A 26,286-nucleotide genomic window follows, 5' to 3' on the forward strand; every position below is an offset into this window, starting at 1 on the left:
CCTCTTAGAAGTGCATCTTGAAGTCTCCATGCAAAAGGCATGCACTTTGCAAGCACCCAGACTACTCCAGGATGTGAACCAAAGCACAGTGAGGATGATGGGCAGATTCACTTCAAAGTGCACTTCTGGTATTAGCAAAAAACATAGCTGCAGCCTCAGCATCTAGTGTAATCCAGGTCTACCAACACAATTTAATATACTGGTAAGTTAACCCTATTTTTATGCTACTTTTTACTGCTACATGTGACTGTTCTCTGCCCTGCTCTGACCACACGCTGGACCAAATGACCCAGAGGCCTCTCCCAACCAAAATTATTCCAAGATCCTAATTCTTCCTCAGACAAGGTGTCCTCTGTACAGCACCCTGAAAATGTAACAGGTACGCAGACCAAGGCAAAGCAATTTTGGGACTTCCCCCCATACTGCGAAGTTCAGAAGTGGCCCACGCCTACCCTGGCTCTCCAATATGCCAGAAGGGAGCGGGGGCGCTTCCATCATGTATTCAAGACGGCTGGTGTGGCGTCGCCTGTCCAACTGCCACGACTGCCCTCCCTCGCGGGTCTCAGAGCTCTAGATGAGGGCCGCGCGGGTGGCACCAGCCCTCACCCGCTTTTCACTTCCAGCGCTCCCCAGCCTGGGGATGAGGGAAGGGCGCCCGCCTGAGGCGCGGCACTGCAGGAAGCGCAGAGGTGCCGCCAGCCCTGACCGGCAGCCGTTGGACACCCGCCGCTCCCCGAAATCTCGCGAGAAGTGTCCCGCCGGGCCGGGCCGGGCGGGGCGGGGGCGGGGGGATGGCGGCGGCGGAGGCGCTGCTGAGGCGGCGCCAGGGAGGGGGGAGGCTGGCGGGGCGCCTCTGAGCCCTGCCCCGGGCCGGCAGGACGGGCTGTTTCTTCTCACCTTAGTTCACCTCCTGCATGCCGTCGGTGCCGGGGGCGCTGTGGGAGCGGAGCACGGGCCGCCCGCCATGGCCGAGGCAGGAGCGGGAAGCGCCGAGGGGGCCGAGGAGGAGCGGCGGGCCACGGAAGGTGGGGGCTGGGGAGGGGGCTGTTTAGGGCGCAGCCGTTGGCGGGCGGCGGCTGAGTGCCCCCCGCCCCGCTGTAACGGCTGTAGGTGGTGCGTTGCACTCTGTGTGTGGGGCGATCGTGGGTACGGGTGGGGACTGTCTGTCTGCCTGTCTGTCTGCCTGCCTGCCTGCCTCCGTGATGTGGCACGAGCGAGCCCTGCGTGACTTGTTGTGAGGTTGGTGCCCGCGGTAGAGGGGCAGGTACAGGGGTGCGTGTTGCCTCCAGGCTGTGCGCGGCCGCCCGCGGGGTATAGCCTTTCTGTGAGGGCACTTCGGTCTAGTTATGTTCCCGATATCACTCTGTGGTGGTGGGTTGTTTTTTTTTTAATTCACTCTGTTGCCTGCACACACGCTGGCCCAAAGTGTGACCTGGACGCTGCTAACTACTTCCTCCCACTGAAGTTCAGTAAAGGTACACAGAGGTGGATGCCACGGCGGTATGTTGTGCACTTACAGAGAAATCCCGAGTATAATGTTCACTCTCTGCTTCTGTTTATTGCTGCTATAGATGTGTCATCATACTGATGTGATGTGGACTAAAAATATTTTTGTTTTTTTAACTTACTGTGTAGTTTACTGTTTCTGATATACACTTAGCTGTTTTACATGTTCCTAATATGCTAGTATGATTTTTTTTGTAGGTAAAAATAATTTAGTATTTTAGGTATAGTGATTTTGGCCTCTGTGTGTGTGTGTGTGTGTGTGCATGCCCACGCTTGTATGGTGACCAAGGTTTGATGTTCCTTCCTTGTTCTTAATCATAAGTTTCTGGTACTAAAACAAGGCTAGTTGTAAACCACCAGCAGCTGTTCGTGCTCCTTCTGCTTTGAAATGAGTATGTTGCTTCCCCTCTCCGATGGAGAAAGAAGTGTTTTGCACGGGGTTTTGAAAAACAGAAGTGAGCAAATCTTTCCTAAGTCATCATTGCAGTTCTGTTTAGTTAGCACCAATTCTTCTAGGTTTAGTAGTTGTTGTTTTCTAAACGTCTGTTGAGTTATGTGTATTTTAATGTATATGGGGATCCTGGTTATCTAGAATAATTGGCATTTTTCTATCTCTGCTGCTTGATTGTTTAAATACTGGTATAATTTTGGAGCAAGTAGTCTAGTGTTTGAAAACAAAGTGGGGTTTTGGTGGGGTTTTTTTAGAGTTTTTGCAGTCTGTTAAATTGCACTTAAAACAAGGATTTATTGTTTATCATGCACATACTGTAAGGAAAGGAAATAATCAAAATAAAGAAAACCCCAAATATGCGGACATTTCCATTTACAAATAGATTTGGGAAAGCAATGAACCATAGGCTTCATGTTTTCATTGTCAAAAAAAACCCCCTCCCTTATTTCTTTTGTTACCCATGTTTATACCTATTCTTCTAATGGGTTTTGAAGATACAGGTTTTTTTCTTATTAATTTTTTTTTTAAGATATAAGTATCTTAATTTTTGTGGGATAGGTCCACACTAAGGTTAGCTGAGTAATAGTTGTTTTTTTTTTTTTCACTTGACTGTAGATGTTATTGTTGGTATACTTCCACATTATGAAAAACAAACTCTAAACTGTACAGTTCACATCAACTAAGAATCAAATTCATTGTAAGAAGAAATAATTTGGTGGATGGTTGTGGGAAGTGAATCACTGTGAATACTCTGTTGAAAATTCCCTGTTTGGACTCCAGGGCCAGCTAAAACCATGGAAGTTCTGCAGCTGACTTGATGGGAATCAGCATTTTACAATAATATGAATCAAAAACTTACAAGAAAACAGCTACCTTCCATTCCTTTAGCAGTATATGATTGGAGAGGGTTTTGGTTTTTGTTTTTTTTTTCAGTGATGAACTATGATATACATGACAGTTTCTATCAGTGACCTGTTTTGAGTCTGAAAGTGACTGGCAAAGCAGGGTAGCCTTTCAAGGGCTTGTGTAGTATCTTTTCATTAGCTAGCCACAGTCATACTTTTAATACACTAGTAAGTTTGGCCAAATATGTGGTGTTTGAAATCTATTAAGTAAATGTATTATTTAATTGTTGTGATTCTTGACCACTTCTATTCTGAGTGGTGAAAATAAGTAAAAATAGATGCAGAAAGTAATCAGTTGCCTATGTTAATGTTTGATTTAAATTTCTATAATTCCAGATATTAGAATTTTTCCTTTCATAATTTTGTGACATTAAAAACAAATCAAATGTTCTTAAGTTAGCCTATAAGAGTTTATTCTCTGTATAGTGTTGTTCATAAGATGGTTTCATTACTGAAGTCTCTGTATCTTGCTCCTGCATTACACATGCTTATAACATTTTGGGGAAAAAGAAACTGTTTCAGACGGTACATTTCTACGGTTTTCACAGCTTAACTCCAATGAAAATTGTTGCCCCAACTTTCAATGAGAGGTACTGTGGGCTATGATCTGGATGCCAGACTTGCTGTAACTAGTCTGAAGATGCTTTTCATGGCCTATTTTAAAGTTCTAAAATAAATAAAAAGAATATTTACTACAACTCTCACCCCTGTTAGAAAATATGGTTCTTTGTTTTATAGGTGTTCAGATCTGTAGGACCTGTAAAGTAATGCATATCTCAGCACCCATAACTTTCTTCCTCATACAGTATTGTATGTATGTAGGCTATAGGTATAGTTTTCTCATTCTCTAATGAAAATCTGCAGTAAAATTCATTAAAATAATTTTAGAAAAATAACTCCATAGAAGAATAAAGCAATTTACATGACATAGAGTTATTTGAAATTATTTGACTCAATAGCTGTACTCTGTGTGTGCTGCAAGTGTAGATAGATGTGTCTGTAATTGCTTAGGTAATCAGAGACACATCTTAAAAAAAGGTAGCATGTCAATTGTGAGAAAAACTTGGGAATCCAACTTGATGTCTTGAGTAGTACCTCAGTTTAGAAAATTTAGGTTGCTTGTGTGCCTAGATTTGTATGTGCGTATATATCTCTGCTTCTTTGCGTGACTGCACTCCTAAGGACTTTAGACTGAGACCCTGAAGTCAAGTAAGTACTCAGAGGCTGTGTGCACATTATCGTTTTGGTTCAGAGCAATAGCCGTGGTTTGAATTGGATCCCATCATCCCCACTTACTGCTTATTGGTTTGGTTTGCAGAGCAGTTTTGGTATAAATGAACTGGACTCCTTTCAGAAGAACCTAACCTAGAATTTTATTGTAGCAAGGTTAGTGCTACTCCAGGCACATACCAAACATACTACAACTCCAAACATAAGGGACTGAACCAGTGGGTTGTTCTCAGACAGCTTTAAAACACATGCATTGTAAGGATTTTTGGCCCAGTGAACCAGACTAAATGTGATTTAGTGTAAGCTCCCTGAACTACTTACAAATTAGAAACAGGGGCTTCTGCACCAGCTGCTTCTCTCTGCTGACCTGTTGCTATTATGCCATACAATGGCATAACAGTAGACATAGCCTAATAGCTTGTGTGAGTAGATTTCAATTTTAATAACTCATCTAGACTAAAGAACCCTTATGTGCCACTTTAACTACAGTCACTTCTAACATAATTCTGACTTCTTTAAACTTGTCACAGCTTGAATTTCTAGCTAAAGGTTTTTGTGCATGTCAGGAACATACATTTGGAAAATACACATTTTAATAGCCTGTGGCATCTGTGGTCTTACAAATTTCAATTCAAAGCAGCTTCTTTCTTCTCCTTTCCTTCTGCCAGAAAGTGTTTCAAAATAGGAAGCTGGATAGAAAGTGCCTTCTTATTCTTAGAAAGGTTGTGCCAGTGTTACCACATTGTTAACTTAAGCAGCTGCAGAGCTGCGACATTCCTCCAAGTCTGGTGTGTACATTTAGTCACAGACTATGAAGAGTGCCACCCATAAGTTTTATAAATGTACTTATTAATTAACATTTTATTTCAAGCATGTTTTACTCTAATATCCTGATAGATGGATTTAGATGTTCTTTTTAAAACTGGCTAAATGAGGGCTGACAGCTTTTTTATTAATTTATTAAAACCTACATGACTTCTGTTTTTCTGCTGATTTTTGGAGTGCTTATGTGTACCTTGTATGATTTCCTTTTGATGATTCGAAAAAGTCAAAATAATGTTTTAGTACTAAAGTAATATTTTAGGAAAGCCTATGAGGAGTAAACCTCACCAGAAAAGCTAACCTTTCACAGGGGGGTGAGTGGGTCATGAGGTGGTGGTGTGTAATTAAGGCAATAATTTTGAAAGACTGTCTTGGGCTTAAACTTGTTGCATGTGACACAAACAGGTGCTGTCTGTGGCTGTTAAATTTTAAGAATTGCACGGTAGTTCTATAGCCGCCTTGGGTGGGATTCATCTCATCTACTCTGTAGACATCTAAAGATATCTAAGTCTGAGCTAGTTACTTTGGTCTTTGTATAAGTACTGAATAGAGGTAGGCACTCTTGGACTGTATTTCATCTAACCAACTGTAGGAATCTATTTTAGGTTGAGATGAATCACCATAGAAATGTCTTCTTCCCTCCAAGAGGGGCTAGAATGGCTAGTTCAGATGTGGACATCTTTATTTGTTCAGATGAATCTCGCCTTTTATGGTTGGTGGAGTTTGGCCATAAGCCTTTTCTAATAGATTGTGTTTGTTTAGGAACTGAAAACCTTGAAACTGTTAGTGGAGAAAACAGCTCAGGAATGTGGCATGCATTTAGAAAATATTATTGTTACTAACTGGAAGAATGTAGAGTCTCCCAAGCCTTGTTTCTTAATTCATTGCATGAGATTTACACAGAACCTTTGCTGAACGTAGGAATATGGTTGATTTTGTATGTCTTTACTTCACATCCCACCCCTAAACAGTAGTTTCATGTAGCTCATTTGCAGTTGTTCACTTCCTTGCCAACCCCCTTGGGGACTGTAATTTTTTTTTTTTCCTTGCAGAAAAACATGAGAGAGGTTGTAGTTCAGTAGGGTATGGTCTTGTATGTTGATGTGGTGAGAACTGTAGATATTGGTAACCATTCCTTAAATAGTTTGTTTGCCTGATTATGAAATATACTAAAGTTAATGTTAAAATAATAGTTTTGTATTTCTGATACACTTACTGGGAATGAGCTATTTTCCATATAGTGTGTTTGTAATGTTTGGATGGTCTTTGCGTTTTTGCGGAGAGAATGATTACAGTGGGGTTTTTTTCAGTATTACTTTCATCTGTCCTGATGCACATAATATGCCTTTAAAATATTTTTAATGCTTAATATAGATAAGCATATATGCTTAATACTGACAGCCAAACATAGATCATAAATAACCATATGTATTTGAGGAACTATTCACTTACCATTAAAATTTAGTTATCAGTATGTCAGGGCATTAGCAAAACTTTGAAATGAACAGTAATAATTTTAAAAAAAGGGTCATTTCTCATAAAATTCTCTTGGGATTTTATTTGTCTTGCAAACCAGACTAGTGTAAGTAATAGCCTTTGGGGTGGTAGGACAAAATATCTCTAGCTGAGTTAAACTGTTTCTAGTAGTTTAAAAATTGACTAATGATTTAGGTTTTCCAGGAAAATAAACTTGTAATAAAGAATGGTCTTTCTGGATATTATTTTTCATGAAGCAAGAGTGCTATGAAATTGAGAAACATTTAGTTTTGCTTCATATGTTCTTAGGGGTGTTTGGTTTTGATGTTAATTGTATGAAAATGTTCACGGAAATTGAAAATACAAGAAATTCAGCCAGGTGCACAAATGAAAGGTAAGAATCCAGCTTTTTCCTATCATAGAAGCACACCCTGGTTATTGGGGTGCATTCTAGCTCATTCTCTTTGTGAACCCAAAGATTTTTAAATCCTTTATCCAGCTCTCCCAAAGTGGTATAGCCAGAGAAGTAAAGAAATCTTTCATCACAGACTACACAAGGTTAAGACACTCTTCAGGGAGAGAATAAGCAACTTGGAATCACCTAGTATCATAATGATAGTTATTATAAAGCCCTAAAAGATTAATTTAAAGCGCTCTTACTGACTTCTCATAGCTGACTTAGCTTTATGAACTGTTTCTGTCTGCTTCTTGTTCAGTGAGTAGTGGGTATTAAAAAGATTTGCTCTTACCTGTTAAATTCCAAATAATTACTTTTCTACTAAGTTTGGTAGTTCTGAAGCTTTACATGTATTTCTCTATTTGTTTTCTTTTGCATTGTTTTTGGTTTTTTGGGTTTGTGTTGGTTTGTTTTGGGGGGTTTTTTTTGAGAATATTAAAGAATATATATAAAGAATATATGCTGCATGCTGTACATGTCAGGGATCAATACAGATTCTTAACCTTATATTTTTGTCTAAGATCAACCAGCTATCTTACTGGCATTTAGTTAGATGGCATTTAACATGGCATTTGGTTTGTCACAGGGATAGTATTTAGGACTCAATTTAACACCTAAAAATTGTAGTGTAGCAGTTCTTAATAGGTCATTGTTGCTGATAATCTAAACATTTTTGGTTTTCTTAGTTAAGAAAAAGAGAAAAGGGTGTTGTTAGGAAATGCAGAGGAAATAAGTACAGTATTCAGAATCTGTTGTTTGAGTGTGAGGAAAAAATAGTTATTTTGATGATATGAAGGATAAATTGGAAAAGCTGTAAATGATGCATTTCATTTTGTTTCTTTAAAGGGAAGTGGTTTAGAAAGCAGGCTGGCCATCTGTGTGCAAAGGAGTATTTAGGTCAGTGGGTCTGTTCTGTCCTGCTTTGTTCCAGGACAAAAGGATCTGTTGTGCTGAAGGCATTCTTGCCTTTGATACATGTAGGTTTCTGTTTAGTAAGTACTCTTTCATGAATATTAATGAAGTATGATTATGCTTCAATAACTTAATCTAGTAATTATAAGCTTCTATGACCTAAGTGAATTAAAACTACTCTTTATAAATGAAGAGTTCCTTTGGAGTTGTTGGGGGTTTTTTGTTTGGTTTATAATTGCATGAATTTATAGTAGAAATATAAACTGAGACTATTATGAAGTGATGATTAATTATAAAAATAATTCAAACATCTACCATTTGTGCCCTTGTAGTATTTATGATGTCGTTTCTTTTAATATATTTTTAATATCCCTAACTTGAGTATGTTGTGTATTTGAAGTAACCAAATTTTCTTTCTGCTGCAGATGCCCAAAGGCTGTTACTTATTTATCAAGTATTTATTGATTCTTTGAGTTTCCACCTCTTTTTTTTTGGAACTTTCTGCATGACTTAATGAGTTAAAGAGCTTTCTAAAATAAAACAGGGGCTGACTCTGTGTAGTCTGACTTGGTAGAGAGAGGATTAGTGGAAGACCAGGCAAGCTGTTGTTCAAGTATTAGCCTATTTTCATTTAACTCTCCAGAGTCATATTCTAACAGAAAATGAGAACCTAGAAGGTAATTTTTCTGGTGTAAGATGTGCTTACACCTAAGAGGAAAAAAACATACACTGTGTATCGTTCTTTTTACACACTTTTACCTATCATTTACAGACAGCACAGATGCTAAAAAAAAGAAAGCTCACAATAAAGTATCCAGTTTTTCTTCGTGCTGGATTTTGAAAGTACTCATCTTGGTTTTTGCCTCCTGCTAAAAGTAGGAGATGCTCACTTCCTTAAATGACCTCTCTCAATCCCTTATCTATCCCTTTGTGGAGTTAATTCTTTATTGTTTCTAGATGTATCACATAGGATACTTTCCTCACTAGCACATGAAGCCTGAAGGAGTGCCTACATTTGCTGAAACAGAGTTAATTCTGATTCTTTGCCTAAACATCAGCTGGGTGATTCTTTGTGATAGCTTTGCATTGAGATAGAAAAAAAGTGTAATAGTGCTTAGATTCCTTGAGCCTGTTTTCCTTTCCCAGTAGGTCGCTAGGATTATTTTGGCTTGTGACTTCTCTTCTGTCCCTCCCAGAAAGAAAAGCAGTTTTCCTTTAGAGGAGAATTGTGAAGGGAACTTTGAGGTAGAACTTGACAAGCTTTCAAGACTCTTCCAACTTACATGACTGATGTTATGTGTAATTGTAGGTTTTATGTCAGAAACATAGTTACGGCAAACTTTCATTTTTTGGATGTCCAGCTTGTTTAAAAAACATAGTTCACTATATATTTTTTAAGTTTAATTTAGTGTTAGTCGCAGTATTTTGATCTGCTAACTAATGCCACATCTTGTGATTTTTGCAGCATGTTTGAGGTGCTGGGGGATTTAAGTGTCGTCTGCTAAGATTGTGTAAGGAGGAGAATAGGTGTATTTTATATTGCATTCGTGTGTTAACTGGGTTGATGAGATCATTACAGGACTGTGGGAGGACAATGTACTCTTTTCTGTACTTAGGTTGTACAGTGCAACCTTTATTGTTTTTGTGTCAGAGGCATAGAAGCCACCCATGGACAATTTTTTTTTTCCCAAATGAAAATCAGAATGGATACATGATGACATAGCTCTTACTGGACACTCAGCTTTTTTTTTTTCTCATTCACAGATCATTTCTCAATAGATGGAAACCCGTGCATTGCTTCTGGAGTCCCCAGCCTCATGAATCCAATAACTAAGCCTGCTACCACCACTTCTTTCAACACTTCTGTGGCTGAGATTCCAAGGAAGCGCAAAGGAAGTGATTCTGATAACCAGTAAGTAAATTGATTCTGTATGTGTTTCAACATACATTTGAGACATTAATCTGTTACTTATGCAACATGGTAACTGTCTAATCCTCCTTCCTTTATTTATTACAATAATTTATTACAATTTCTTCCAAATGCATTCTTTGATAGTCCTAAGTTATTAAAAATAGAAAAAAAAATCCTTAAATCTAAGGGATATATGTAGGATTCTATAATGCCATTTCTTGGCCTGAAGTGTCTGGGTAATGTGTCTCTAATGCTGAAGTTTCAATCCTAACTGTTTTTTCTTTTTTTCCCCCCTTCTTTGCCTGCTAGTAAAGGCAAGTTCTCTTTGCAGCAAATTGTTATTAAGTTGCTTCAAGTCTCACAAGTGTGCACTAAAATATCACCTTAAAGCGTGAAACAAGATTACTAGTTAAGCTCTTTGATCTAGAACTGCAGAATCAGAACTGCTTCTTCAGTGACCAGGGCAGCCATTTACTTAAATGTCCAGGCAGACCTTGTGACCTAAAAATGAGGACTGTCCTACAGTAGTACTCAGTCTTTTTAAGTGGGTCATACTTGACTACTGAGATGATACTGGCGACTGTTTTCTCCTGTTTTATAACTGCCAGACAGATGCCAGTTAACCAAATAATCATTTACATAGACAAGTATTTTTTTAAAAGTGATCTATTCAAAGCTATGTTAATCAGCCAGAAGTAAGGGACACCAGTCAGCCTGCAGATCTAGTGCATTACAAGTATCTCCAAACTAGTGTGGAAAATCCACATTTAAAAAAGGTGGGGAGGTAGGAAATCTACATGTATTTGTGATTATTAAAGCAATTCTCTTTAATCACTGCTTCTTCCATATATAGTCCATTGATCTACAGAATGTAGCCATATTGTGGATGTTGATATAATTGTCAGCTTGGAGATTCAAGTGTATCTTGTAGATCACTGGAAACTCCAGAGATACATTAGTTTCTGAAAAAAGAGTCTCCATTCTTTTTCAGTAGCACTTGTTGATTTTTACCTGTTCAGTAAAAGTGCTGATTCATCAATAGTGTTTCCCTGAAGTTTGGATCTCTCTCTGATTTCATGAAACTTCTGTCATTTAAAAAAAAATCATGTCTAAGTTGAAATACCAATTGAAAAAGTATTGTTTTATAAGAACTAGTAATTAGCTTCTAAAAACTAATGTTCTAAAACCTAATGAAAATAACTAATCAAGTGGGGTTTCCACTAAAATTTGTCTGTGACTTTTTTTTTTTCATTGGGTATATCAAGTCATCTTTTTGTGCTTCAAACTACATTTTGCTTACTTTATTACCTGTTTCTACAGGGATACAGTTGAAGTTGATGGTGATCCTCAGAAAAGGTACTTTTTATAAATTAATCCATTTCTGTTTTCAGTGCTATAAACATGTCACATTTTCCTGTTTGGCTAGATGAGCTGTGTGGTTTCCATTAAGGAATGCTTTGTCTAAGGGCAGGTCTTCGTACAAGGTACAAGCACAAGGTGATAAACATGTATCTAATTAACAGGATGGATAGGTCAATCCAATGTTAAGGTTTTCTGATATTTCTAAGAAGACACTCTGACTTGCTTATAACTTTACCAGACTTGTTAGTATTGAAGTTAAGGTAAGAATGGGAACAAATGAAAAGTAACAGTTAAATAAGAAGACTAGGGAGGTGAAGGAAAGGTCTCATACTCTGCTAGGACTGGTGCATGTAAACACTTTTTGTTTGTTTTAAACTTGTCAAGTGCTTTTTAAAATAGAACTAGCACAACTATATTAAAATAATGCTATTACAAGGTGACAAACCAGAGATAAGATTGGCTGTGCAGCATAAGTAAACCCTTTGTGTATATATGTTATGGGATAGTTATTAATTACATGATTACTTTATTGTGATTTCTTTTTCTGCACCTGGATGCCTTACTTAGAAAATATATTTGTTTATAGCTATGCAGTATTCTTTTTTTATAAAATGGAATATTTCAGTTGGAAGGGACCTACAACGATCATCTAGTCCAACTGCCTGACGACTTCAGAGCTGACCAAAAGTTAAAGCATGTTGTTAAGGGCATTGTCCAAATGCCTCTTAAACACTGACAGGCATGGGGCATCGACCACCTCTCTAGGAAGCCAGTTCCAGTGTTTGACTGCCCTCGCAGTAAAGAAATGCTTCCTAATGTCCAGTCTAAACCTGGCCTGGCACAGCTTTGAACCATTCCCACGCGTCCTATCACTGGATACCAGGGAGAAGAGATCAGCACCTCCCTCTCCACTTCACCTCCTCAGGAAGCTGTAGAGAGCAATGAGGTTGCCCCTCAGCCTCCTTTTCTCCAAACTAGACAAACCCAGAGTCCTTAGCCGCTCTTTATAGGACATTCCTTCCAGCCCTTTCACCAGCGTTGTTGCCCTCCTCTGGAGGCTTTCAGGGACCTTAGCATCCTTCTTAAATTGTGGGGCCCAGAACTGCACACAGTACTCCAGGTGACGCCGCACCAACACTAAATACAGTGGGATAATCACCTCTTTTGAACGGCTGATTATGCTGTGTTTGCACCCCAGTTTGCGGTTTGCCCTCTTGGCTGCCAGAGCACACTGCTGACTCCTATTGAGCTTGTTGTCAAGCAGCACGCTGTCGTGGTTTAACCCCAGCCGGCAACTAAGCCCCACACAGCCTCTCGCCACTCCCCCAAAGTGGGATGGGGGAGAGAATCACAAGAGTAAAAGTGAGAAAACTCGTGAGTTTAGGTAAAGACAGTTTAATAGGTAAAGCAAAAGCTGTGCATGCAAGCAGAGCAAAGCAAGGAATTCCTTCACTCCTTCCCATCAGCAGGCAGGTGTTCAGCCATGTCCAGGAAAGCAGGGCTCCATCACATGTAACAGTTACTTGGGAAGACAAATGCCATAACTCTGAACATCCCCCCCTTCCTTCTTCTTCCTCAGCTTTATATACTGAGCATGACGTTGTATAGTATGAAATAGCCATTTGGTCATTTGGGGTCAGCTGCGCCAGCTGTGTCCCCTCCCAGCTTCTTGTGCACCTGGCAGAGCATGGGAAGCTGAAAAGTTCTTGATTTAGTATAAGCACTACTTAGCAACAACTAAAACATCCCTGTGTTATCAACACTGTTTTCAGCACAAATCCAAAACATAGCCCCATACCTGCTACTATGAAGAAAACTCACTCTATCCCAGCCAAAACCAGCACGCATGCCCAGATCCCTTTCTGCAGGGTAGTCACTGTTTGGTACCTGGTTTACTGGGTAGTATAAAAATCTTTCTTTGGGGATAAATTGTTTGTTTCGTTGTGGATTTTTTCCATGGTGCTCATGATGGAAAAGTGTGAATAAAAATATTCTTCTTCTGTCTTTAAAACCTCTGCTTCCATTTTAGAAGAAATGGGGAAGTATGTCTAATAAATCAATTGAGAAAATAGAGGAAAAGGTGGTATTCTTTATTGTTTCCTGATTAATACAGATTCTGTTCTTTCTAATACCAATTAAGTATACCTACATTACAGCCATGAGGTAGAATTTCACCCTATGTTCACATAGTCAAGGTAGTTTTAATCTAGCTATTTATAACAGTAACAACACAGCTGTTAGGACAGAGGCTATATAAATCCATTGAAGGCTGTGACTGATTGCTTGGGCCACAGATTTGTTCTAGTTTCTTTCCCCAATGGAGCTCCCAAGGGAGAAGGAGATTTAGTTAATAGGCCACATGCTGCATTGCAGTTGATCTGGCTCCCCCTTACCTCTTCTCCTCTTACGGTCAGACAATGTAACTTCTGTTGGAGTTCATAGTATATGTACATTTCTGGTAAAAGTTTCTTTTAAAATGAAAGAAAAATATTAGTTATTGCTAATTCATCTAAATCTGAAACAGTTTCACTGAAGAAAAGTCCTAGGGTCTTGTGAGCCCAACCTACTTCTGTGTTTGGGTTTATCAGACTGTCTAGAAGATTCCTGGGTTCCAGTGAAATCCCAGGTTGAAGAGCTGGATCTCTGAATCATGTGTTAATTTGGCTCTGGCTGCTGGATCCTCGACGGGGTCAGTGCTTAGTTAGAGGTGGAAGCAGCTTTTGGGATCTTTCCTAAAGCTATAAGCTCCAACTCTCCTTCTACTTCTGTTTCCTCATAGGAAACAGCTGCTGACTGATTGGCCTGTCTCCTTATAATCCTTCTGGTACAACATATGCCGCTTCTAAAATGGTCATAGGCTAGCAGGTCTTTCCTCTGGAATGGAGATAGAGTACTGCATGAGATGTTTCCACTGCTGAATTAAAAAAAGCCAAAGAACTACTGTAGAAAGAGTAAAACTATTTGTATCAATTTTTCTTTTAAAGAAAATAGTAGCCAGTATTTGTATGGGAACTACCTCTCTGCAAGTACCAAATCACTTGTACTGAATTGGCAAGATACCTATTAGGCCATGTTCTAAAATTCTTAATAGATGGTGGTGAAGAATACAGTGATCTTGGGGACAAAAAAAGATCATTGTGCTTGTTTGAATTGTCCTTTATATTTTCCTGCTGCCAAGTATTTGCTGTAATACAGGCACTGCGATTGTCTTTCATTTACAATTTTATTACATAAGACTTCCCAGTCATTGCTCTATGGTATGGGAAAATACTTAATTTTTACTTTTTCTGACCATGAACAATTAAAGTGTATTTTAGGCCCAGTCTAGGCTAGAGTTGCTTTTTTCATCTTTTGACAATAGGATTTTGGAGATAAAAACATGAATAGATGATCTATCTTGTACATTTTTAAATTAAAAAAAACCCCAATGCTGGATTTAAGTTATTTGAATGTTCCATTAATTTTGTTTTCTCCAGGGTAGAAATAGCCCATAATTATGAAATATCCCCATAATATGTTTACATAACTATGAATATTGGAAATTATGCTTTGGTCTCTTTCTATTATGCATCACTTGCTAGATCATTTTTGTATTAGGAATTTTTGCGGGTTTGCTTTTGTTAGAGCCATAGTAAATTTGTAGCGTTTTCTATATCTCCTTGAATTTATGGGAGGAAAGAAGTGCCTAATATTAAATATGCAATGTAAAACTATATCTTGTTTCCTCTAGGAGTGAAGATGAAGAACATCTTAAAATAAAAGATTTCAGGTACTAATTTACAATAGAAGTATATTTTGCTAGTAAATACTAGGAGTCACAATAGTAAAATATGAGTTTGGGGGCTAACGTTCATTAAAACTGTCAAATACTTAACAGTAAACTTTTCCTTTTTCTCCCCAAATGTATAATAATTTTTAGAGCCTCCTTGAGGATTTTATTTTCTACTAATTTTAATGAAAGTTGTGTTGCAGAATATCTCAGATGGTTTAGCAAAAACCTGAGGTTAAAATTTTCAGGGTGAGAATTAAATGCAGTACACTCAAGTTGTATGTAAAGGGAGGAGCTGATCCTCAGTCTGTATGAATTTGAGAATTGTTTTTTCTAGATTTGTCTACACTTAGAGGTATTTAAAATTTATCCCACATGAAAATGGATTCAGCTAAAGCATGACAAAGAATTCTTGTTCTGGAACAAGTTTTTGTATAGGGAATTATTCAGGGTTTGCCATTGCCCTTCTAATTCACATCTTACCTGAATCCAAACGGAAATTCACATAAAGCACTTGTAAGATTTGAAATGCTGTGTGACTGAATGCAGTCATGATTCATCCAAACAAATAGTTTAAACTATAGACAAGCCACTTAGTAAAACTAGAGCTGTTTTATAAAGTTGTTTTAAAAGTAAGTGTCTTTTATTTGTCATGTGAGCAGAGATGTCAAAGGAGAAATACATAATCCACTCTGCTGTCAAAAGCATTATTTATACAGTATGCTAACTAATAATTATGGTGTTCTTGCAATTTAAATTAAATGGAAGAAATGAAAGTGTTCCAAAACATATTTACAGTTTTTTTAACTCCAAAATTTATTTTCTTTACTGAGTATCCAGACTGCAATACAAGATTCTGTTTTGTACATTGCTTTAATAACTTTCATGTTGTATTGTTAATTTTTTTCCTTAAGTTTTGGTTCAGTAGTTGGAGGGGAAAAAAAAATTAGAAGACACTTTGAAGGTTTGCTTAACAGTTATGTCCCTCCAGTGTTTCTTCTCACAAACTTACTGGAGAACTTGCTTTTCTCCCTTCCCCTTTGTAACTGGGGAATGTGACAGCAGGCTTTTTGAATCATCCAGTCATCACCTGAATTTCTGCATCCACCTGTTCAGGTTTCTATAACTTCTTACTGACTCTTAGAGATGTGGAAGATTGTTCTCTTTCTCCAAATGTTTGTATCTATCTTCCTGAGGTTCACAGTTCAAGGAACATACAAATATATTACTTGACTGTTCCTCCCTGACACTAAGGAAAAGTTGGGTGAACCTGTAGAGTTGAGAATACTGATAAAATTAAATTTTAAAAAGGTTTTGGAGAGAGAAAAGCTAATTGCTTGGATGCATGACCCAGAATTATTTGTGTGGAGGGGGGATTTATTTTGGGGAAAAATAATAAAAATAATAGAAGACTAGGTCTTTAAAACTGTAGTTTATTCTTTCTCAACAGGCCAGATGTAGTTAACTTTATTGCCTTTAATGCTTTCTGTTACGGTATGCCTAAGAGGAAGAGTTTTGGAGATCAGTTAACTAAAACATGTTGTCCCTCAGTTTGGTTAACTACCACTGTGTCTGGTCTCAATCAGAAAGGAAAATAATCTTCATTTTAATTGAGTGGCTAGCTTGTCTTCTGGGTAAGGAGGGAATAGAATGAATTAAACTTTTTTTGATCTGCTAGAGGATGTTAGAGGGGAGGAGATCAGCTGGAAAAGCTAACGTACTCCACTAGAAAGAATTAAAGAAAAAGTGACCTGAGATATAAACATATTTGTGATGTGCACTGTCCATGTGCCTTAGAAGGGGTTTTCTGATGAAAACTGTCCAAGAAGAGAAGCTCTCTTTCTGTGGTTGAGTTCTTGGACAGAGGCTTACCAAGAGATGAAACCTGAGACACAAGGTATGCACAGAGGCTGAAACCCTTTCTACCACCTTATCAGGGGAAGGGGAAAGCTTTCTGAAATACCTCTGGTGAAATTAGATGACACATAGCTTTTTCTTTCAATTTCTACTACATCTCTTATAAGCACATATAAATGTGGTGTCTGTTGCTTGTACTGTGCTATGAATAAATGCTTGTGTTTGTGTCTGTCTTCAATCTGAGTAATTTTTAAGGTAATGAGATAACAAGAAGACATGGCTCATCTCAGATTGTTGTTTTTACACTGTTACATTCTTTTGTGAGTTTACATAAAACAGAGTTCAGAGATGCTTTAGCAAGTGCTTAGAGCGTTCTTTTAAAAAAAAAAAAAAATTAGCAGAATGAATACCCCATCTTAGTTACAGAGGCCAGGTAGAGATAGGGCCAGGGAGCAGAAATGTCTTCCTGTGATTACTAATGACATCAAAAGTTCTCTGGTATACAGTAAGGTGTCAAGGTATTCACTTGATCATCAAAGGTCACAAGAATTTAACTTTTATAAGTCTTCATAGCCTCTTGTTCCTGCCACATGTAATGAAGTTGTTGCTTGAGATATTTTTTTTCCCCTCAGTATTTCACATCATTATTGTGACCATTTCTGCTTTGTTCAAGTGAATCCAATTCAATTGCCAAATACAAGTAGTGTATGAAAAATTGTTTCGGTGCAGTAGTGCTTCTTGTGATGCGTTCCATTGCCAGAATTGAATTGATGAATACTATGGGGACAATCATGTGTCCTACATCTTAAAATAATTTTTCTTCTTAGAGAGGCTCACAGTCAAACAGAGAAACGAAGAAGAGACAAAATGAATAATTTGATAGAGGAATTGTCTGCTATGATACCTCAGTGCAATCCCATGGCACGAAAGCTAGACAAGCTTACAGTGTTACGGATGGCTGTGCAACACTTAAAATCTTTAAAAGGTGAGTTTTAGGAAACTAATCCTGAAAGTCCTTATTCTATCAGGAGTTATACTGTGTATCTTCTTTGATGTTAAATAAATCAAAGGTCATTTATTTTACATTTCCTTACTGAATTCAGTTCCGAGTCTGTTCTTCACTTTAAATTTACGTGTTTGTAGCTTCCAGAACTTCATTTCTTCTTTTTGCTTAGTAGAGCAGAAAAAAAGCCACCATTCAGCGTCTGATATTTTCTGTCTGCTAATGGTATGCCTTGCAATTGAGTCACTCCTTGATTCTTTTTAAAAATTACAGCAATCAAACAAGTCTGTCTTTTCATTATTTTCCAACCCCAAATTAAACGTGTGTTCCATGATCTCTCCGCTTTCCATCATACTTTCTGTAACAGTAATGTCTGTTGTGCTGTACCGATGCCAACAGCTATACTGCTGATAGAGAAGCAAATGGTCTTCATGCTCCTGTTTGTTATTCCCAAGTTTGTGATTGCATCAACCCTTTGTCTCTGTATTGGAATTCCATGTTTATCTGTTGACTTTGAAATTTACAACATCATGGAAAAACACTGTTAAAAAAAGGCTTACCTAAAGAAGCTGATGTAAGTAGTTGCACTGGTACGGAGCACAGAGAACTCACTTCAGTGAGAGGTTAAGTCTTTTACAGTGTAACTTCATAAAACCAAAACCAGTGGTGCAAAACTAAAGAAAAAATTATGTTTGGACGTAATCATCTTTCAAACTTACTTTTTGCCTGCAGGAACAGTAGTCAAAAGGAATGTTTCAAGACAAAACATACTTTAACAGAATGGTTGATGGCTTTGATTACATTAAAGTCTTAAACACCATGAAATGTTAGAGAGTACCAAGAAAAAGAGTTATCAAAAGTTTATATCCTCAGTCAGCTAGCAAAGTTTATCATGGATCTCAGTGAATGGTTTAGTGTTGGGATCAAACCAGGATATATTTTCCTCTCCTTTTGCTACTGCTAGGTTTTGGGATTTTTTTTTCCTCCCCTCAAAAACTTATATCCAAATACAAGTTGCATATTGCATGGTCTATCAGCAGCACACAAGGTTTCAGGGTTTTTTGCAGCACTGTTTCAGAATAATAATTTGGTCAACTGTAAGCAAAGATGCAAGGCTATCTGCATTGCAAAAAAATTGATTATGAATAAACATATCTACTAAGAACCCCATTAGTCTTAAGTCAAAGGAGTGTAGGAAACGAATTATGCTACTAACTTGACAGTAATAGAATCATAGAATAATGTAGGTTGGAAAGGATTTCTAGAGGCCCGTTGGCCCAAGCCGGCTGAGAATTTTGTGTAAAGAAATATTGTGACAAATTAGCAGGGCAGTAATTGCACTTGCAGTTTAAACAAGCATCTACAAGAAATCTTCAGCTCAAACATTTGTATTTTAACAATAGGATATGAAAACTGGACTCCATCCAGCACAGTTATTATATGTATCTTCAAAACAAATGCTTTAAGAAAATACAAGATACTATGTGGAATTATAGTGAATGCTGAAATTTGCTGGAAAGTTCAACTGCTATTTACCTAAAAAAAATCTAGAAAAAGTTGTGGAAATGCTTGTAATGGCTAAAAATTATTTTAGAGTACTTGCCACGGGTGGTAGAACGGTAAATGTAGTGAGTCAGTCTCATTACATTTAGTGAGACATTAAATTTAACTACAATACAGTGTTTTGGATTGTTGGATATATAGTACTAATGAAGCATTATTCATCACAATTGATAACATTGGAATTATTCAGATTCAGCAAATGCTAAGGATTCTGAAATAGGCCTACGAAATGTTTCTAGAAAATTCAGTTCTCATAATACCGTTTCTCTAGCAGTACATTAAAGATATCTAAACAGAAGTTTCCTTGTTTTATGCTAAATAAAGGGCAAGAAAAAAATGGTTGTGTGCCCATATTCATTACCAGCATATGTTTGAGTGTTTTATTTTTAATATTTTTAGAATCTTTAATTTTTTTTATTCAGCCATTGTGGTTGCAAAGAAAATTTATAAAATACAAAACAAGTATAACTGTTAAAAGTAAATTTAAGATGTAACTTTTGACATTGTATCTACAAATAATATATTTTCCAGGTTCCACTAGCTCCTATACAGAAGTCCGGTATAAACCTTCATTTTTAAAGGATGATGAGCTCCGACAATTAATCCTTAGGGTAAGTGGAAGGAAACTCTCAGGTAAATGATGTCCTTATTAAAGTTTGCCATTAACTTGAGGTTTTTACTTGTAGAGTGCTTTTTTTCCCATCTTTTTCTTCAAGCAAGTGTTTTGGTGTACTTGATAAGTACTGATTTATAAATGCTGTACGCTATACAGGCTTTTTCATAAAGGGGTACAGAAGATGATTTGTGAGCATGGCAGACAGCAGCCCTTGAAGGGATAATAAACCTGTATACAATCTGTGTATTTAATACATAAAATTTTTTAAGTTGAAGTCTGCATGCAAGTATAGAGAATGCTTTTAATTATGCATAAATATACTTGCAATTTTTTGCTCTCCTTAATTTAAATTTTTAAAGATGTACTTTGAAAAAGATACAGAAATAATACCTGAAAGAAAATCTTCTTGTTCTCACACTTCGTCATATACCCACACCCCTCTACCATTTCTCGTTTGCAACTATTTTCTTTTTTCCTTTGCTGCAATAACAGACTTTGCCAAGATCTGTAAGATGACTCCCAAGTTAAGCTGTTTTGCAGCTGGCCGCCTCTTTTCCCAAAGATGTGTTTAAGAAACTTTAGCTGTCTGCAGTTGAAGGTCCGATTTGGTCCTTGCAATCTTAATTGCTTTTTGGTGTGATTTATAACTTAATTTAAAAAAAAATCAGGTTTAAAAGTGTGCTTCCTTGTAGTCATCAATATTCATTGTATATTTTAATTGTATATTTTTAAAGACTATCTTTATATTTTCAGGCTGCAGATGGATTCCTGTTTGTGGTTGGATGCAACAGAGGAAAAATTCTGTTTGTCTCAGAATCAGTTTGCAAAATACTTAATTATGATCAGGTGGTTATAACTGAGTCTCTGGGTTTGCTTTTACCTTGCATTTTCTTAGAAATTTTTAAACTTTTCCATTTTATTGTATATTACTAAAAAACAGTCCTTGTGTATCATTTCTTGGAATTTCTTTGATTTAACCTCCTTCAGAGTAAGGTTGAATATCCTGGAACGAAATATTTGCAAGTACAGTCAGTGTTCCTGACCTGAGTAATAGCACCAGATTTCAACTGATCATCCTTAAGAAAACTGCTAGTCTGAGAGGAAGGGATAATTTGAAGATGTCCTAATTTCTGTCTCCAAGAGATTTTCTTTTAAATGGCAAAGTGATTTGGGGTTTTGTTTTTTTTTTTTTTTTTTAGGCCAAGGAAAATTGGTAGTTCAGCAGTGGAAGTTAATTAAAGCTTTCCTTGGTAATGCCTTTATGCTCAGATGCACTGCATAACACCTCATCCACAATAACTGTCCATGTATATACTCTTAACTGAAAGGAAACTGATATAGTGTGAGTTAGCTTAGCCTGTAGAATAAGAGAAATAGGAAAAATGTAAGTACCTTCTTTTAGTTGACATTTAACATCATGGACAATTACCACAAATAATCAAGGCATGATAACTTGTTCATGTATCTATGACTTCTGTTCCAAAAACAGAGGCTAAAACAGTTAGTGCTTCCATCTGTCTACTTCTATAATTTTGAAACCGTTTGTGCTATGTTCGTTTTCTTCAAAAGGGAAGGATAACCAATCTGGACTCTGTTTTATAGATTTTTTTTCTTTTTTTAGAAAAACAAAATATATCCTTTTAAATTAAAGTGAAATGAATCATCTTATGGGAACCAGCATAAAGCAGATTTTATTAAAAAAAAAAAAATCAAAAAACCAAAAAAAAACCCAAAACCCCAACAAACCAAAAAAACCCCCTTCTACACTGAATTTACTCAAGGACTAAAAAGTACCTTTTGGAGTCTCTCACATCAGCCATACCTACTTCCAGACCCATAAGATCTTCACTACTCTAGCCAAAGAGGTTCAGAGAACATGACTGACTGAATGCATGAATTTATTACCTTGTCTGGGAATCATTCTAGGTTATGAATCCCATCCTGCAGCCCAGTCTGTACATTTCGACAAGGCACAAGGCTGCTATTAGCCTTTCTCAGTGGCACTCAGCATGTTGCCTTTGCATTAGGATTAGATGGGGACTGGGTAAATGAAAGCGGCTATATGTTTATCCTGCTTTCTTAGAAGCTTTTCATTAAACCCATTTCTGACTCTGGCTTATTGGAAAAGTGCTCCCCTTTATGTATACAGTGATCACACAGCAAGTGGCATGGGTCCAAACTGAGTTGCAATTTGAGTCTAGAATACTACTTGTCAACACAGCTCCTTTCTACCCATTGATTTGACCTGCTGTGGTGAAGGTAAGCAATCAAAAAACCCAAACTAGGCCACTTCTGTGAGAATTCCTTCCTGTTTCAAAATAAAGTAGTGCAGCAGACCAGTTACTTTGGATCAGCAGAGTCAGCAGGTTGAATGGATCCCAGCTAGAGAGATTCCTGTAAATATCCCCTGCTAAGGAGTGCTGAAGTGAGCTGACCCCTGCTTCCAGGCAGCTCTTGGCTCACTGGTGCCATTTTGTCCAACCAAATTAGAGCTCAGTCATTATGTAGCATGAATATTTCTTCCTATTTCCCAACTATCCCCCCCCCCCCAATAATCTGTGAGTGGAATTATTTTGTCCATAACCTTCTTTGGCTAGGATCAGGAATCATATTATGTACATAAATAAAACATTGGGGTTTACAGAACTGTTTTTTAATATCCAACTCAATCTGCTGTTTTGCAAAGGGGAAGTAACAAATTATGTTTTTACTACCCTGTTTTTATAAAAATAATATTAAACAACGGCAAATTAAATGTGGATCAAAATATTGATGTTTAGAGTAACTGTCATATTTGACTTTTTTTTTAATGGTGTAGAAAGTTGTTTTTCTGAGAAGTAATATGTATGAGGTCCTGTTCTAAAACAATGTGGTTCTTATATCTTTTGGGTTCTCATGGTGGTTTTTTCTTTTTTAAATAGGCCAGTTTAATTGGACAAAGTTTGTTTGATTACTTGCATCCAAAAGATGTTGCAAAAGTTAAGGAGCAACTTTCTTCTTCGGATATCTCTCCTAGGGAGAAGCTTGTAGATGGGAAAAGTAAGTAATATTTGAATGTGCTCAGATTTGTTTAAAGAGATGTTAATAAATTTAGTTATTATGCAGGACATATTCATGTGTTCGTATGTGCATGGATGTACAAAAGTGAGGTATAATTTCTATGAACCAAACATATTTGAATGCTTATCTGCTGCTTAGAATGCACTTACAGTTTAAAAGCTAGCCCAGAAAAGAATTTATTTTAGATAATATGAATGACTGAAATTTGCATTGTTAAACATTTACCAAGATGTGGTCTGACGTTCTTCCTACCAGGCATACTACTTTTTTTTCTTGTATTTGATAGGTCTTGTCAATACAAAAGACCTGATGTAGTCGAACATGGGATAAAATACTTCAATATCAAGAATCACTGTCTTCTCTGAAAATGCTAAGTGTCCATCCTAATTTAACCAAATCTTATTTTGTTTACAGTTATTTCTAATATGGGAAACATTATGTACTGTGCAGCTAATCACTATTTTATAGCTGGCTTTTATAAACTTTTTTGCAGTTCTTCCTTGTACCAAATAGAAGTTGAAAGTTTTTATAAAGCATATTTATTAAAATAACAATTCAAAATATCAAGAAGGGTTTAAAAGTAGTTTGGTAGTTCTTCTTAATTTTGGAATCTGTGTGACAGTCATGTTTTCTTTGCCCTATGTAAGTTATTAGACTTTTTTTCATTTTTAATTGTAAGGACAAAATTTACGCAACTAAAGAGTAAGGAGAATGTGCTGGAAGCTAAAATGAAGAAAAGGCATTGTATTCTGAAGTTTTATTGTTGGGTTTTGGTTTTTTAACTACTTTACTAAATTTTTGTAAGCTGGCTTGCAAGTACACACAGATTTTCAAGCTGGACCAGCTCGGCTGAATTCTGGTGCTCGACGTTCCTTCTTCTGTCGGATAAAATGTAGTAGGACCACAGTCAAAGAAGAAAAGGAGTGCTTGCCCAACCCAAAGAAGAAAGGTATTCAAACAGTGTAGATGAAGTGGGGGCTTTCTGTCTTGAAACTTGGTATAAGTTCTGAGTTAGTAGTGTGACCCTTGTAGTTATCACTGATTTCACAAAGTAGCTGTAGAGAAGTGTAAATGTGTACTGGAGACACGTTTTGAAAAACAGTCTAATTGTACTCTTTCTCCTCCCTCTTCACTCCTGGAGAAGAGGGAGGGAGGAACCTGAGTTACAGTGGCTGTTTAGGAGCATGTGGTCTGTTGTAGTCAAATTTTAGAAGTCTCAGGGAAATTTTTGAAAGCACTGGAGCAGATCAGAAGAATGAAACTAAATAACATATGTCTTGAAGATAACTGTGAATAAGGCCTGCAAAATCTACTGTTTTGAAGGAAAAAAAGCAAGTAAACCAACTTTTTTTCTGATTTACTTTTGTGTTCTGTGTATTTTAAAAGTATGAATTTTCCTTTTTTTTGCTTTTAATAGTAAAGTTAATTTATCAGTGTAATTCCATTCATTTTTCCAATAATTTTAATTTAGTTCATATTTTGGTATGTCTGTACAGCAGTATACTCTTGTCAAGTTTTCAGTGAATGGATCTTTTTAAAATGTAATTTCCAGCTTTTATTTAATACCTTAGTATTGATTTTTGCAAGGGTGTGCTGAAATTGTTTGACCCTGAAAAAATCCTCCTACTTTTGTTTTTCTAATGTAACCTGTTATTGTTGAGAGTATGAGATATACCATACAATAGTACATTTTAAAATAGGTCTGTCATTGTAAGTAAATAGAATTGTCTCCCTTCATGTTGCTTGTCTCTTGTTGATTGTCTCACCAACTAACTTGGTGAGCTAAGAATTTAACTTGTATTAAATGTTTCTCAGGAAAGCAGTATTGGGGGAAGGCACCTTGACAATCTGGGAAACTGACAAAGTCACAGTAGGATAACTCAGTTTTTCATTTTACAGAGTTGTTATAGGTTTTCCATAGTCAATAGGGTTAATGCAGTCAAATCTATGTAAAGCATAATTTGTTCAGAATACAGGTATCAAGAATACTTTGGCAATTTTTTGAAAGATAGTTACTGTTTGACACATAATGTCATCTCTATGCCTTGATGTGTATGAGGGTGTTTGCATGTTATATAGGCAGTAAAGAGTCTGCCAGCCATAGGAATAAATGACAGTGTATGCTGTAACTTAAGACTTTAAAAATATTTGTGTTCCCAGAAAATTGAGGAATTCAGAAGCCTAAGATAAATAGAAAATAAGCTAGGTTGTTTTGGGTTGTTCTCCTGACCTGATTCTTTTAGCGATTGCAGTAAGCGTATGTTAAGTTCATCATGTTCACAAAAGGTAAATTGGTTTGGAAGCTACAGAGTGCCTCTCTAGCTTATTCTAATTTACGATACATTTGAAACTATATAAAGAGAAAGTGATCTGTGGGTTACCAGACTGCTGGTTTTTTTTTTCTATGAGACTGTGTTTGAACTGCCAACACCTATAACTTATCTTCCTAAATCTTACATAGGGTTAGAAGCGCTCTCTCCAGGTAAGCCAGAATGAAGTAGTACAAAATTAATTAAAAAATACTCTGTAAAATTATCTGTAGCCTTGTACAGTTGTTGTAGGTAAGCATAAAATGTAGTTGCTGGTCTCATGATGAATGGAATAAAAAAAAAGTAATTCACTTTACTTTTTGAACCATAACTGCTTCTTATTTCATTTCTTTTTATTAGATCACAGAAAATACTGTACCATTCACTGTACTGGGTATATGAAGAATTGGCCTCCTAATGAGGTGGGAGTAGAAGAGGAAAATGATGTAGAAAAGGACAGTAGTAACTTTAACTGTCTTGTTGCAATTGGGAGGTTACACCCTTATATTGTTCCACAAAAGAGTGGAGAGATAAAAGTCAAAGCAACAGAATTTGTTACACGATTTGCCATGGATGGAAAATTTGTTTATGTAGATCAGCGGTAAGCGTTTTCTTCTTTAATGAAGAGAAAATTAAAATGACACCACTAGTTAAATTTTCTAATACTTTGTCAGAACTGTAGTTTCTCAAGCAGGATAGAATTTCTAGGTGCTGTACACAGGAAGCAGTTCATTCTGAATCTGTTGAGTACTTGGGCTTTGGTTTTTTGTCAAGCATAAAACATAATGTATAAAAGTAAGTGTATTGGTCCATAGGAAAAGATGAGCTAGCAAGATTAAAATAGGTCATAAAATGCACTGAGGTACTTGTTTATTGTAAAGAAAAATCTCAAGTTAGAGCTTCATAGCTATGCATATGACTTAAGTAATAAACACTTAACCAAAAATTATTACTTCTTAAAATCTTACCATTTGGAACACATACATTATATCTAAATGAGGTACCAAATTATTTCATTAGAAGTGAAAGCAAAGTTCCTGTTTTCTGAACTTTCTAAAACAGACTTTTATTTGTTG

General features: G+C 36.8%; 1 protein-coding gene across 11 annotated transcripts in view; it reads left to right on the forward strand.

Moving 5' to 3' along the window:
* The first annotated feature begins 809 nt into the window (after positions 1-809).
* The window catches only part of BMAL2 (basic helix-loop-helix ARNT like 2), a 54,723-nt gene continuing 29,246 nt past the window's right edge, over positions 810-26,286 (forward strand). For 9 of the 11 annotated variants that reach the window (XR_012044530.1, XR_012044531.1, XR_012044534.1 and 6 more), the window contains exons 1-10: positions 810-1,025; positions 9,524-9,671; positions 10,992-11,027; positions 14,764-14,802; positions 17,487-17,644; positions 19,757-19,836; positions 20,595-20,687; positions 22,763-22,880; positions 23,707-23,850; positions 25,571-25,811. Coding sequence is in view for 1 of the 11 variants with exons in the window: in XM_072875619.1 (XP_072731720.1) it covers positions 965-1,025; positions 9,524-9,671; positions 10,992-11,027; positions 14,764-14,802; positions 17,487-17,644; positions 19,757-19,836; positions 20,595-20,687; positions 22,763-22,880; positions 23,707-23,850; positions 25,571-25,811 (1,118 nt within the window). In the remaining 10 variants the exon portion in view is untranslated. Of the gene's footprint in view, positions 1,026-1,147; positions 1,240-9,523; positions 9,672-10,991; positions 11,028-14,763; positions 14,803-16,600; positions 16,700-17,486; positions 17,645-19,756; positions 19,837-20,594; positions 20,688-22,762; positions 22,881-23,706; positions 23,851-25,570; positions 25,812-26,286 lie in introns of those variants that run through there. The other 2 variants (XR_012044539.1, XR_012044540.1) reach the window with 2 other exon arrangements.

The sequence above is a fragment of the Ciconia boyciana genome, chromosome 1 (genome assembly GCF_034638445.1).
Source record: "Ciconia boyciana chromosome 1, ASM3463844v1, whole genome shotgun sequence".
In the NCBI taxonomy this organism is placed as follows: domain Eukaryota; kingdom Metazoa; phylum Chordata; class Aves; order Ciconiiformes; family Ciconiidae; genus Ciconia; species Ciconia boyciana.